This window comes from Phyllobates terribilis, unplaced genomic scaffold (genome assembly GCF_046119375.1).
Source record: "Phyllobates terribilis strain yellow unplaced genomic scaffold, ASM4611937v1 Scaffold_7__3_contigs__length_470593459, whole genome shotgun sequence".
In the NCBI taxonomy this organism is placed as follows: domain Eukaryota; kingdom Metazoa; phylum Chordata; class Amphibia; order Anura; family Dendrobatidae; genus Phyllobates; species Phyllobates terribilis.
In genome coordinates this window covers 330015488-330028744 of record NW_027362767.1, presented here as the reverse complement: position 1 = coordinate 330028744, position 13257 = coordinate 330015488, and the positions used below count along the sequence as shown (strand labels likewise).

The 13257-nt window shown below is 44.6% G+C and overlaps 1 protein-coding gene across 8 annotated transcripts in view; it reads left to right on the top strand.

The window, feature by feature from the left end:
- Positions 1–13257, top strand: part of MTMR1 (myotubularin related protein 1) — a 110005-nt gene that overhangs the window by 86797 nt on the left and 9951 nt on the right. For all 8 annotated transcript variants that reach the window (XM_073641211.1, XM_073641209.1, XM_073641208.1 and 5 more), the window contains 2 exons: positions 3864–3977; positions 5659–5835. In XM_073641211.1, coding sequence (XP_073497312.1) covers positions 3864–3977; positions 5659–5835 — 291 coding nt within the window. The remainder of the gene's footprint in view (positions 1–3863; positions 3978–5658; positions 5836–13257) is intronic.

Below are 13257 nucleotides of genomic sequence, written 5' to 3'. Positions count from 1 at the left end.
ATATAGGAGTTAATATGGTATGATTGTGTTTTGTCAGAATTATTAAAAAAAATTGTTATTAAAACAAACGGACATAGGTTGCATCTACTTTGTCCACATTTGTAAAAGCCCTTACAATTCAACCAAGTGTGTCATTTTTGTATTGGGTTGGGTGCACTGGGAGACCATATATTTCCCAATGTTTGGGCTCTTTTAGCAACTACACGAATGCCTGGAGTAAGGATTTTGGATAAAATTGCATCATCTTGTAATATAGGCAAAAATTTAAGGATTATATTTTTAATACTGTAAAATTGAGGACTACACTACTCAAAAAATAAAGGGAACACTTAAACAACAGAATATAGCTCCAAGTAAATCAAACTTCTGTGAAATCAAACTGTCCACTTAGGAAGCAACACTGATTGACAATCAATTTCACAGGCTGTTGTGCAAATGGAATAGACAATAGATGGAAATTATTGGCAATTATCAAGACACAGTCAATAAAGGAGTGGTTCTGCAGGTGGGGACCACAGACCATATTTCAGTACCAATGCTTTCTGGCTGATGTTTTGGTCACTTTTGAATGTTGGTTTTGCTTTCACACTCGTGGTAGCATGAGACGGACTCTACAACCCACAGAAGTTGCTCAGGTAGTGCAGCTCATCCAGGATGGCACATCAATGCGAGCTGTGGCAAGAAGGTTTGCTGTGTCTGTCAGCATAGTGTTCAGAGGCTGGAGGCGCTACCAGGAGACAGGCCAGTACACCAGGAGACGTGGAGGGGGCTGTAGGAGTGCAACAACCCAGCAGCAGGACCGCTACCTCCGCCTTTGTGCAAGGAGGAACACGAGGAGCACTGCCAGAGCCCTGCAAAATGACCTCCAGCAGGCCACAAATGTGCATGTGTCTGCACAAACTTTTAGAAACCGACTCCATGAGGGTGGTATGAGGGCCCGACGTCCACAGATGGGGGTTGTGCTCACAGCCCAACACCTTGCAGGACGCTTGGCATTTGCCACAGAACATCAGGATTGGCAAAGTCGCCACTGGCGCCCTGTGCTCTTCACAGATGAAAGCAGGTTCACACTGAGCACATGTGACACATGTGACAGAGTCTGGAGACGCCATGGAGAGCGATCTGCTGCCTGCAACATCCTTCAGCATGACCGGTTTGGCAGTGGGTCAGTAATGGTGTGGGGTGGCATTTCTTTGGAGGGCCGCACAGCCATCAATGTGCTCGCCAGAGGTAGCCTGACTGCCATTAGGTACCGAGATGAGATCCTCAGACCCCTTGTGAGATCATATTATGGTGCAGTTGGCCCTGGGTTCCTCCTAATGCAGGACAATGCCAGACCTCATGTGGCTGGAGTGTGTCAGCAGTTCCTGCAAGATGAAGGCATTGAAGCTATGGACTGGCCCACCCGTTCCCCAGATCTGAATCCGATTGAGCACATCTGGGACATCATGTCTCGCTCCATCCACCAACGTCACGTTGGACCACAGACTGTCCAGGAGTTGGCGGATGCTTTAGTCCAGGTCTGGGAGGAGATCCCACAGGAGACCATCCGCAACCTCATCAGGAGCATGCCCAGGCATTGTAGGGAGGTCATACAGGCACGTGGAGGCCACACACAATACTGAGCCTCATTTTGACTTGTTTTAAGGATATTACATCAGTTTCTTTTTATTCTTGTGTATTAACCTAGAGGGATGGGTTTAATTGTATGTAGAGGATGTCCACTGGCCGCATGCAAAATTGTATTTCCTGACATTGGTTTGCAGAAGGTAGAAGTGGAGATGTTTCATTCATTCCCTTCTAGGTGCAGATCAAGAAAGGAAATGCATTTTGGCTGTACTGTATATGTAAATGACAGGTTATAGGTGTTGTTGTTCAGATATTCAATAAATGGCGCTATAGAAACAAAGATTATTATTATTAAATACCGGAATGTCAGATACTCTCCCTCTCCATATTATAAGTTGATCATCAGTAGATCTACCATACCATTGTATGAAGTCAGATAAAGGATTGGTGGCAGAATATAAATAGTTGGATTCCCAGTACGACATAACCAGATGAGCCAATGCAGGTGATACACCCCTACATTGGAGGTAGTAATCCTGTGAATGCATAAAATAGTTATTAGACATAAGAAATATGTTATAATCTGTTTCACATAATTGCGAAGATTTGTGGTGTAGTTACTAAATTTTGATAATGATATTCCACTGCTAATACTGCGATGTTGCATGGTATACATGTGTATAAAGATACAGCATCGCAGCTAATCCACATATATTCCTGTTTCCAGTGAATAGTCGACAATTGGGTGAGTACATCATGTGAGTCCTTCAAGAAACCAGGTACACATTGCACCAAAGGTTGCCGTAGAGTGTCCAGCCAGTCACCTAGATGCTCTGTGACTGCATTAATACTGGATATAATGGGTCTCATAGGTGGTGGGTTTATGGATTTATGCGTTTTAGGGAGACCATATAAACATGGAAGCATGAGATGGTCCACTATTTAATAGACATGTTGTTTATTTGTAATGACTCCCAATGCATAACCCTCTTTAATTCATGGGTTTCCATTTTGAGTTTCGGAAGTGGATTGCACAGAAATTTTTTTTTATGTTGTTTGATCACTTAGCATTTCTTTTATTTATTGGTCATATTTATTTATATTTGTAATTTTTTAAGTTCCTTCTGTACCATATCTTGAAAAAAATCCTTGGAATAAGTCCTAGATTGAACCGGATAAAATTCTGGGTTCCGAACCTTGAAAGTCTCAGATGTATTGGTTGATTCACTAGTTTGTGAGATGGATAAAATCATACCATATTAACTCCTATATTAATTGCAACAGTGATCATGTGGTATATATTATAAAATGCACTATTTGCAATAAACTATATGTGGGATGCACCATACGCAAACTATAAAAAGCATCGGATATATATATAATTTAGCAGATACTAACCATAACATCTCTTATGCCTCTAGACATTTTATACAAGTGCATAATAGGAATACCTCATCACTACAAGTCATTGGAATTGAGAAAACTACATCAAATCCTAGAGGTGGAAACACAAGAAAAAGTCTGCAAAACAGAGAAGCTTTTTGGATGCTGAATCTTGACACATGTCATCCGGAGGGTTTAAATATGCGACGTGAATTAATGTTCTATTACTAATGCCGCACTTTTCTTGTTCACATGCATAATGTTTTTTAATTTTACCTGTATATTTGTATATTTGTGCTGTTTTTCAGTTTTTCCATTGCTACAAGTGGTCCGCTGGGTTCTGTGCTTCAGGACGCCAAGGAGTGCGAGTGAACTGGTTTCTTTCTGTTTACAAATAAAGTGTACTTTTGTGATTTCTAACATACTGGTAGGGTCAGTGTACTAATATAATCAACATGTAGTTGATTACATCAGAAGGTTGGAGGGCGACTGTAATGACCCCACACACATCAGATGGCTGTCTGCGAGCGATTCCTCAGCTGACAACGATCTTCCCAGACTCCCAACATCCACAGGAACATCCAGCTTGGCTGAGTGCTCCTATGTGGGAGCCGCTGCCCGACATCTAATCTGCCTTGGAAATTCACCAGGCCGAATATTGTTTTCCCCACATCATCCTTTTGGGGGAGAGTAAGGAAGCCCCATACGCATTAGCCTCTTAGCCGATTCCAGTAGATTCGACCGCCTTTAGTCTATGTATGGGCGACTTATCGCCTTAACACCTGAACTTTTCTTAGATCCTCCTATAATGCGGCCATATTCTACTTTGTGCGTTGTCACCGGATGTGTTGGGTGTACTGGTAATATTGATCAGAATGGGAATGTCGTAGTAACTCTTTTCACTCTTTTAGTTTCCTGCAGCCTTTGAATTCAATGAGCTTTTCCTCATCACCATCCTGGACCATCTCTACAGCTGCTTGTTTGGCACATTTTTGCACAATAGTGAGCAGCAGAAGATGAAAGAGGTAGGTATTCATTAGATGTAGACCTACAGTATGTAGGTATTACATGTCATGGCTGACGTGGAGTGCAGCTCCTACTGATGACATTTACTTTTCTCATCTGATGCAATGCTCATTACTGTTATATGAAAACTGTTGCTTTCAAAAGATTCCGAACCGGGGGGTGCGAGGCGCTGCTGATCTTGCACAGTCACTTTACAGGTCTTGTGCACCCATCCTATTCTAATTAATAAGACAGGTGCACCTCCCCTTCCCAACATGCATCAGACTGCCCTCCGTGCCCCTTACCTCTTGAAGTGAGAGGCCCCACATAACTTTTAAGTACCCTAGTGATTAGGTGGGCAAACACTTATGTGAAAAATTTGTTCCCAGCCACTGGTTTGTGTACACATATCTGCTGGTCAAACAAGCTGACATAAATGATGCTAACAAATGAAGTTGCACTCTTTAACGCTATAACATGCGAACATTAAATATATGAAATTGGAATAGCATTACAGATCTAGAAAATAGGAGAAAACAAAGATACTTTGTGCATAAATTGGCCAATTCATGTGTGCCCAGTAGCCAACGACAAGGCGATCTTCTTTTGCTGGCAACCTATCCTAATGTGATTCCTCTCTTGGGCTGAAGCCTACATTTATAGGGGTAGGTAGGATCCTGCTGTGATTAAAACTGCCATAGGGTGATGGATGGAGTGCTTGTTCAGAGAGCCAATGTATACAACTATCAAAAGACTGACCGTCCCTTCCAAACAGAATATTGGTGTGTACAGGTGCTTACTGAGAGTAGCCATCTCTATACATAACTAACAAATAAAGCAGCACTCTGTAACGCTAAGTGTGCAAACATGAATTTGGAATAGCATTACTCCTCTAGAAAATAGTAAAACAACAAAGATGCTTGGCTCAGAAATTGGCCAATTCATGTGTACCCAACAGCCATGACAAGGTCATCTTCTTTGCTGGGAATCTATAAATGATGCTGTCAGACGTCATTCGTCGGCAGCACATTGTGCGGTGGAAACAGTGTCTTGCTGACAGTAATAAAACTTAATGAGTGACCGATTACACTAAAGATTGTTGGCATATGGTGCCAATGATTGCTCCAGTCAACTTGCTATAAGGTCAATTTACGCTTGCTTTTGGGCAGAAAATCTGCCTGTTTTAAAGGAGCCTTAGCCAGTGAGATTCTGATGTCAGGCCATAAGGTCTCATATAGGTAAGGTAGATGAATGGCAAGTATTTCCAGGACCAAAACTGTTTTGCAGTGATAATTATGATGCAACTAAACATGTAGAGTAGATTGTCACTTGCATTAATGACATGATTAACGTTATTTTGCAGCAGAGCACAGTGTTAACCACTAGGGGGCACGCAAGTCTTTGTTTCTGGTTTTGCTGCCTGGGCACGGTCATTATTATTCTTCACATCTTTCCTGCTCATTATATTTCCAGAATATCAGACAGGGCACTGCCTACTTGCAGCTTCACCGAGATACAATCCTTCTGTTGCATACATAAACAATGCTCTTTTTTTTTTTTTTTTTTTTTTAGAAACCGTGATATTATTTTTCTGGGCATATGATCCCATTCATTGTATATCTGGCCTTGCATTGTGAATGCCCTATAGTGTGAACATATGCAGTGGCGGTTTGTCATTGTTCTGTGTTTTTTCTCATCTAGGAGGTGCAGACAAAGACCATCTCTTTATGGTCGTATATTAATAGCCATGTGGATGAGTTTACCAACCCTTTCTATGTGAATTATGAGCACCATGTGCTGTATCCGGTTGCCAGTCTGAGCCACCTGGAGCTGTGGGTGAATTATTACATTAGGTGGAATCCAAGGACCAGACCTCAGGTTTGTATCTCCACGTCCGTCTCTGGTTGTACTGTATGTAGCACAATCTGGCTGTCAATGGTTTCATTCTTGGACTTAATGTCCATGTTTAGGCTGCTGAAGGCCTCCATACAATTTATTTTGTAGGGTGTAGAATATACTGATTACACAGGACTGGATTTGAAATTGGGGTATAGTAACTCTGACTCTGTAATAGGTGGGCCCTGCACTGTGTGTAGGGGTATGATCATCCAAAAACTGTTCATTTAACCCTGTAAACCAGTCCCACATGTAGTCCTATGACTATGTGATTGTGCTGGCCCGTACTCGCAAATGCATGGTTTTGTCTCCCTCCCTGTAGTATGGGACAGCACACATCGCATGCCTTCTAAACTCACCGTTCCCTTGCTCTCTTAAGCCCCCTATACGCATTAGACCAACGTCAACCGAACCCATCAGTTATTGACAGGTTTCAGCAAACATTCTTGTATTTTGGGGCCCATAACAGATTGTCAGAGAGTTAAGGATCCAGCATGCCTGATTTTCATACTGCCGACCCTTTTGTTCTCTAAGAGATAAGCCTTGGACATGACATGTCTGACAGCAGCTTTCTGAGAGAGAGCATAGGATCACCTGGCTGGGCGAGCGCTCCCAAGTAGGCAGAGACTGTCATCTCAGGTGTATGGGAGGCTGTAGTCTCTGGAGGGATCATGTTTCTCATGCTGGGCAGCAGGTAACAAACTGTCTGTGAGAAGCAGAATAGCAGAGCAAATGAGGAGTAATTCCAGCACAGCCTTACAGATTTTAATATTCAAACCAAACAGGAAAAAAATACTGTAATGCTCGGGCGCTGCCACAGAGTGAAGACAAGGGTGTATGTTCTCTGGACCTTCATTCCTTCATTCATTCATTCAACGTCTTTCAAAATCTGGTTGACTCAAGTTTGGCCTTCATCAGGTGTACCTGATGCAGTCAGCCCAACTTGGCAAGATAATACAGATGATAAATAACTACAGATGAGTTATAGTGGCATCATCTGGAGGTCATTGAGACCCATAAAGATGCCTTACTTTTGAAAACACCTGAAGTCAACATTTTTTGCAAGCTTATAAAATAAGCTTGACAGTTTTGGGCAAAAAATTAATTTAGCCATTTATTCTTGTAGGCACTTTGTTTCCCTGTACATTGCTGGCTGGTGAATGAGTTAACTGTTAATCCATCAGTGAGCTTCTTTTGACATGAATGCTTGTAACTTTTATCTGTCTCTTTCATGGGGCTCCTCAGCTGGTTTATGACCACAAATTTTAGCTCATCTTTGACGTGCTCGTAAATCAACACAGGAGTTCAGAATGAAATCTCTGGTGAGAACGAACTGACTGACAGATTCTTACATCACTCATTCTGCAGCCAGCAATAAAAGGTTTTCAGCATTTACCCACTATAGCCTCTGTGTTGCACTGTCTAATGATACCCAATTGCAAAAATGATTTTTAGCTCAAAATGCATGCATTTAAGAGGAAAAAAAAGGCCCAGAAAGTGTCCACACCCTATAAACCCAGTTTGTGTATCTTCACTTTCTTGGTAATTTGTCACATGGAATAGTTTTCATCTCTAAAAACCAAGAATACGCTTTCTTCTGGCTATGTTGTGGTCCTCTTTAGACCCACAAGTGTTGACCATCAGGATAATCTGTTGGCACAGTGATTTTTAGGGCGCATAATTGCATAATGGCCTGCTAATGATGAAGTGGCATTTACACATGATAACCCTGGATTAGCTATGGAACATGGGAACACAGGAATATTCTTTGATGTAATTGGGTTTTTGGAGATATTTAATCAATAAACAGCCATTTCCATCTGCATGGGCAGCACGGTGGCTCAGTGGTTAGCACTTCAGCCTCGCAGCACTGGGGACCTGGGTTCAAATCCCACCAAGGACAATATCTGAAAGGAGTTTGTATGTTCTCCCCGTGCATTGCCAACGTGGGCCGCTAAGGCCAATCCAAAAGAGGGGGGAGTGTGTCGAATGATCAGATCACATAGATTGTGCATCACCTGGTGTAAGAATCACTCTGACCGTCTTAGTTGAAAGAACAGAGGCCCAGGAATCAGTGGGAGGCTACCTGTTTCTATGTGTTACCCTCAAAATGTTATATCATGTACAACTGGAGAGTTGCTTTAAAGGCTACAACGTAGGGGGAAAAAAAGCTTGATTGCAACCTCGTTTCTTTTTTTCTAAATGTCTCATTTTAACAAATTTTGCACAAATCAATAGTGCAAGCTAATATACAACACTTAAGATATCTTATCAGAGAAATCTGCTTTTTTCTCTCTCAATTTATAGTCCTCTTACCCCCCGCCCCTCCACCACCACCTTTACCTACTGAAATCACCAACCACTCTGAAAAAAAACAACTCTTATCCGTAGTACATAAAGCGAGACCGATTATCAGCACAGTGATATGTTGGATTACATGGCTTATTAACCCTTATGGAAAGGGTCAGAAGGAAAAGTGAGGAGCACTCAGTACAGTCAGAGACCAGATTGTCATACGGAGATTGCTGCAGCTTTCAGCAAATGTATTTCACTTCAGTGCTGGATTCACAGCCATACAGCTCAGTGCTGCTGTCCCTGTTGCTGCTGCTTTTGTCTGTGCTACAGAGAAATAAAATCAGAAATCCATCTTTTGGATACTGTGTATAGGAGACATCATAGCTGCTAGTCTCCACCCATTAGGTGAGAAACGACAGAAAACTAGGGGGAAGACTGAAGGATACAAGTCCTACAATGGTCAGAAATTGTGTTATACCTCATGTATGCACTAGGTATTTGCAAAAAGATTTGCCTTGCCCAATTCTAACCTCTGGTCCAGTGTCCTGTTTCAGCTGGACTTCACTTTTGCGCCTAGCATCTTTAGGCCGGCATCTCCTCGTGCCTTTGTCACTTTCACAGCCCGCGATGTACTATCCCTGATGCAAAAATCTGGCTGCATAAGAGCACCTGATCAAAGATCAGGGCTAGGTACTTCCAATCTTTTTGCTCCTTTCTTTGTACAGACACTCATGACATCTTATTCTGAAAAATTACCCGAAACAACAAGTACGCTATAGAAATCACTAAGTTTAGTGTCCCTCCCCAGTAATACCTGCTGGATGTGAGTTCTCTATGTTCAAGATGCTGCTGTCTTCACTAATTCTCATGTATCAACACGGCTTCATTCCTGTACTGGCTTCTTCTTCAGCCCATAAGGAATCTCTTCTATTTTGTGTGGAGACAGTGACCATGTGTAGCAGTCCCCCTGCCCACAGAGTCTGCCTTAGGTGCTCTTCTTTTTCAGTACACAATTACAGTCTATATGAAAGTACCCCACTCACAATTTCACCTAAGGGCTGCCTTGTTTGTGCTTTCCTCCGTATCTACACGGAGATAAAGCAGAACCTGTGTGATCTACTGTCTGAAGTCTTTGGGTGTGTTTACACTACACAATTATTAGGAACAAGTGTTTTTAAGCAGGCTGCTGATCATTCGACAAATGAACAAAATGCATATTTGTTTGAGTAAAAAATTATTTTTAGACTCTTTTAAAAATTATCATTCCTGGCAACACATCGTCCTGTGTAAACGGCATATGTGCTGCTCAACACAGTAACAGCCTATGCGAGCATAACAACCCTACTGATCATTCTGTGTGCATCGTTAAGAGCAATTTGACAAACCTTTATCAGAGTGGCGGTTGTTAAACCCTGCAGATTGTGCAGCAAATGAGTCCTTAGAGTGTGAATGGGGGGGGGACACCTCTGTCATATACAACCTCCTCCTCCCTGCTGCTGTCTCTAACATTGAGAAAAGGGAGGGATGAAACAGAGCTGACACAAGTCTGAGTCAGCAGGACAGCCAGCTATGTAAAGGAGTTAGTATACAACAGCATACAGGTAGGATTTATTTATTTTCAAATAAAGACTGCTTAGAAAATGTTTCCAATTGCATTTAGGAATGTGAACAGTAAGATATTTTTTTCTGTATAGTTGCCTATGTATGTCTTTTCAGTCTACGCTATTTTTAGTAAATATACAGTACTTTAATTTACAATAGTGATTTTTCCCTTCAGTATCCGTGGATGTCACTGTTTTTGAACATTTTTTTTTTCTCTATCGCTTCATTGGGCGATACTGGAAACAATGGGTGTATGCTGCTGCCACTAGGAGGCTGACACTATGTACAAAAAAAAGTTAGCTCCTCCCCAGCAGTGTACACCCCACCAACTTGCACTAACTTAATCCATTTTAGCTTGGTGTCAGTAGGAGGTGGACACGGGTATTTTACTAGACCCACAGCTACCTTGGTTTTCTGCGTTTTTCCTGTAATGTCTCCCTCTTTTCTTTTTCCTTTTTCTTCTCCTGGATTACCTCTGGAGGGATACAGTGTGCAATGGTCATACTGTACTCCTACGCAGAGGTTATGAGTACGGCGTGAACTGTCACCCCGTATCTTCATATGTCTATCGACCAGGACCCCCAGCCCTGAACACATCAAGATTTTTGAGGTGACTCGATCGTCGGTCCTCGCCCCTCTATCCTGCCCGCTCGCCTACCAGAGCCAGACGTCCATCCCTCCTGAAACCGTCAATCACCCGAAGAGGCCCGGACGTCTTCTGATCCCATTACATCTTCAGGGATGGAGAAGTACTTCTTCCTTCTCACCATCAGGTCTCCATCCCAGTCCAGAGGTGACGAGGAGAAGACGAAGATAGAGCGGAAGAAGAATGAAGACAAAAGATTCAATCGTTTTTTTCATGTGTATGTGTTTTTCTCTCTGCAGGAGACCCTCTTCTCCTCCCCTGCAGCATGACTGTCCCTAGGTCCGCGTTCCCATGCAGCTGGACTGCCCCTGGGCATGCGTTCCCATGCAGCTGGACTGCCCCTGGGCATGCGTTCCCATGCAGCTGGACTGCCCCTGGGCATGCGTTCCCATGCAGCTGGACTGCCCCTGGGCATGCGTTCCCATGCAGCTGGACTGCCCCTGGGCATGCGTTCCCATGCAGCTGGACTGCCCCTGGGCATGCGTTCCCATGCAGCTGGACTGCCCCTGGGCATGCGTTCCCATGCAGCAGGACTGCCCCTGGGCTTGTTAGTTTGTTATCTGGACCCCTTCCGGGCATCTGTTTTCTGGTCTCCGTGCCGCACCACCCCCTCCAGAAACCTTACCATACTAATTTAGGCCCCGTCTTCGGCGCGGCCTAGTACGGCGATTATCTCCGCCTCCCGCAGTGTCCTCATTGCATGGGCTCTTCTCCCTCCCGCTGTAGCCACTCCCTCCGGCCTCATTGTGCGGGCTCCTTGCCTCACTCACGCCCCCTTCCCTTGGCACGAACTCTGCATGCCCTTTTTCACCCCAGGAGGCCCTTCTCTTCCTCCTGCTTCATCCTGCTGCCTCAATTTGCCGGCATCCATACAACTTGCGGTCGCCCCTAGCTCTTCCAGGAGCATCTCTACCAAGTGACTTCCTATCCTGTGCTGCAAGCTGCAACCTCTCATCACTTCTGGAGGTAAGCTCTGCGCTGCAGACTGACGCTTCCCTCAACAACTTTTTACCTGTCCCCTAACCTCTGGTATTAGTTAGACGTGATAGTAAAGGTGACAGAGCCACGAAGTCTAAAGGAGTGTTCTCTCGCCCTCCAGCCTCTACTACTCTGGTAAAGCACTTTGCCTGTTCCTCATGTAATAGCAGACTCCCTTCAGGTCAGACTTCTTCCCTCTGTCAGGACTGCAGCAATCCTCCCACTCCTGCTACCCAGAAGGCCCCCACTGTGTCTGGAGAGAGTGTTCCCTGTCAGTCTGTCGCAGACCTTACCAAGGTATCTTGGACCCTGGTATCTGCGCTGGACAGACTACCTGCCCCTGCTTCCACCACTGCCTGCGAATCACAGGAACCTCTGGCTCAGCCTACCAATATTGACCGTAAGAGATCCAGGGAGGAAAACCGTTCCAGGTCGTCCTGTTGCTCCCTCTCTCCTGCCGGTCCTTCTAGCAGGCAGCTTCTTCTCGGTCCTCATCTCCTGACTTACCTGCTAAGTCAGACTCTGATATGGTTACCGTTCCTGACTCTGACATGGATTCCGACCAGGCCGCTAACATGCTGGACATAGTTCAGAGTCTCATTGCAGTGGTTAACCAGACCTTTAACATTAACTATACCGCTAGGGAACACACAGAACAGGCGGTTTCATTTAGACGGTCTAGACCAACCCTCAAGGTATTCGCTGCCCATAAGGAATTAAGGAAGAGGTCCTTTCCAGGGAGTGAAAATACCCGACCAGACGCTTTCAGAGAGGAAAATGTCTCTGCATCCTGTATCCCTTTGCCTCTGATTTTACTGAGACCGCATCCCCCATGGTGGACCCTCCAGTCTCTAGGTTATCTACCAACACTGTATTTCCACTTACAGACAGGGAATCCCTTAAGGACTCTGACAGGCTCATAGTAGTTTGCCAAATCAGCCTTTGAAGCGGCTTTTTCCACATTGTGCCCTGCTTTTGCCACCACATGGGTGTCAGTCGTCTATCTCTACATGGGCTAAGCAACTCCATCAAGGCATCCTCACTGGAGCTCAGCTTCAGAAGTTAGCTGATTTGGTAGACCAGATCTCTCATGTTGGAAAGTACGTGGTGTCTGCCTCCTCGGACGCCACTTCATGTCCCGCCCAAGCGCCTAGTAATATGGTGGCCATACGCAGAACCATCTGGCTAAAGGCATGGCAGACGGACTTGTCCTCCAAGAAGTCCCTCACTAATTTGCCTTTCCAGGGATCAAGGCTCTTTGGTACCAAGCTGGCCCAGATTATTAAGGAAGCCACGGGAGGGACGAGCTCTCTCCTCTCACAGGCAAAACCTTGTCTCCCTCCCCCGAAGTGTTGGTTTTGTGTTTTTCACCTGTGGACGAACTCACACGCCGGGAGAGGCCACAAGCACGCCAAGTCCAAAAAAGGGCTTCCTTCAAGCTAACACCGTCATGGCGTCCCCGCAATGCTCAAGGCAGATCCTCAAGGGTCCGATCTGGTAGGTTCTCCTCCGCATGACTCACTATCGCCCAGGGACTCCTTCAGCTGGGCTGTTGTCTTCTGTATTTCAAGGACGTCTGGCTCACCTCCGTCGAGGATTCCTGGGTCAGAGAAGTTATATCTTCAGGCTACAAGGCGTCATCGTTCCTGTCCCTCCACAGGAACGTTTCACAGGCTTCTATTTGAACCTCTTTGTGGTTCCAAAGAAGGACGGGTCCTTTTGACCCATCCTGGATTTGAAGTTACTAAACAGAAGGGTCCATCTTCACCATTTCGGAATGGAATCCCTGCGTTCAGTTATAGCTTCCACGGAGTTGCAAAAATTCTTGTGCTCTATAGACTTCCAAGACTCCTACCTTCATGTCCCTATCTTCCCAGGGCACC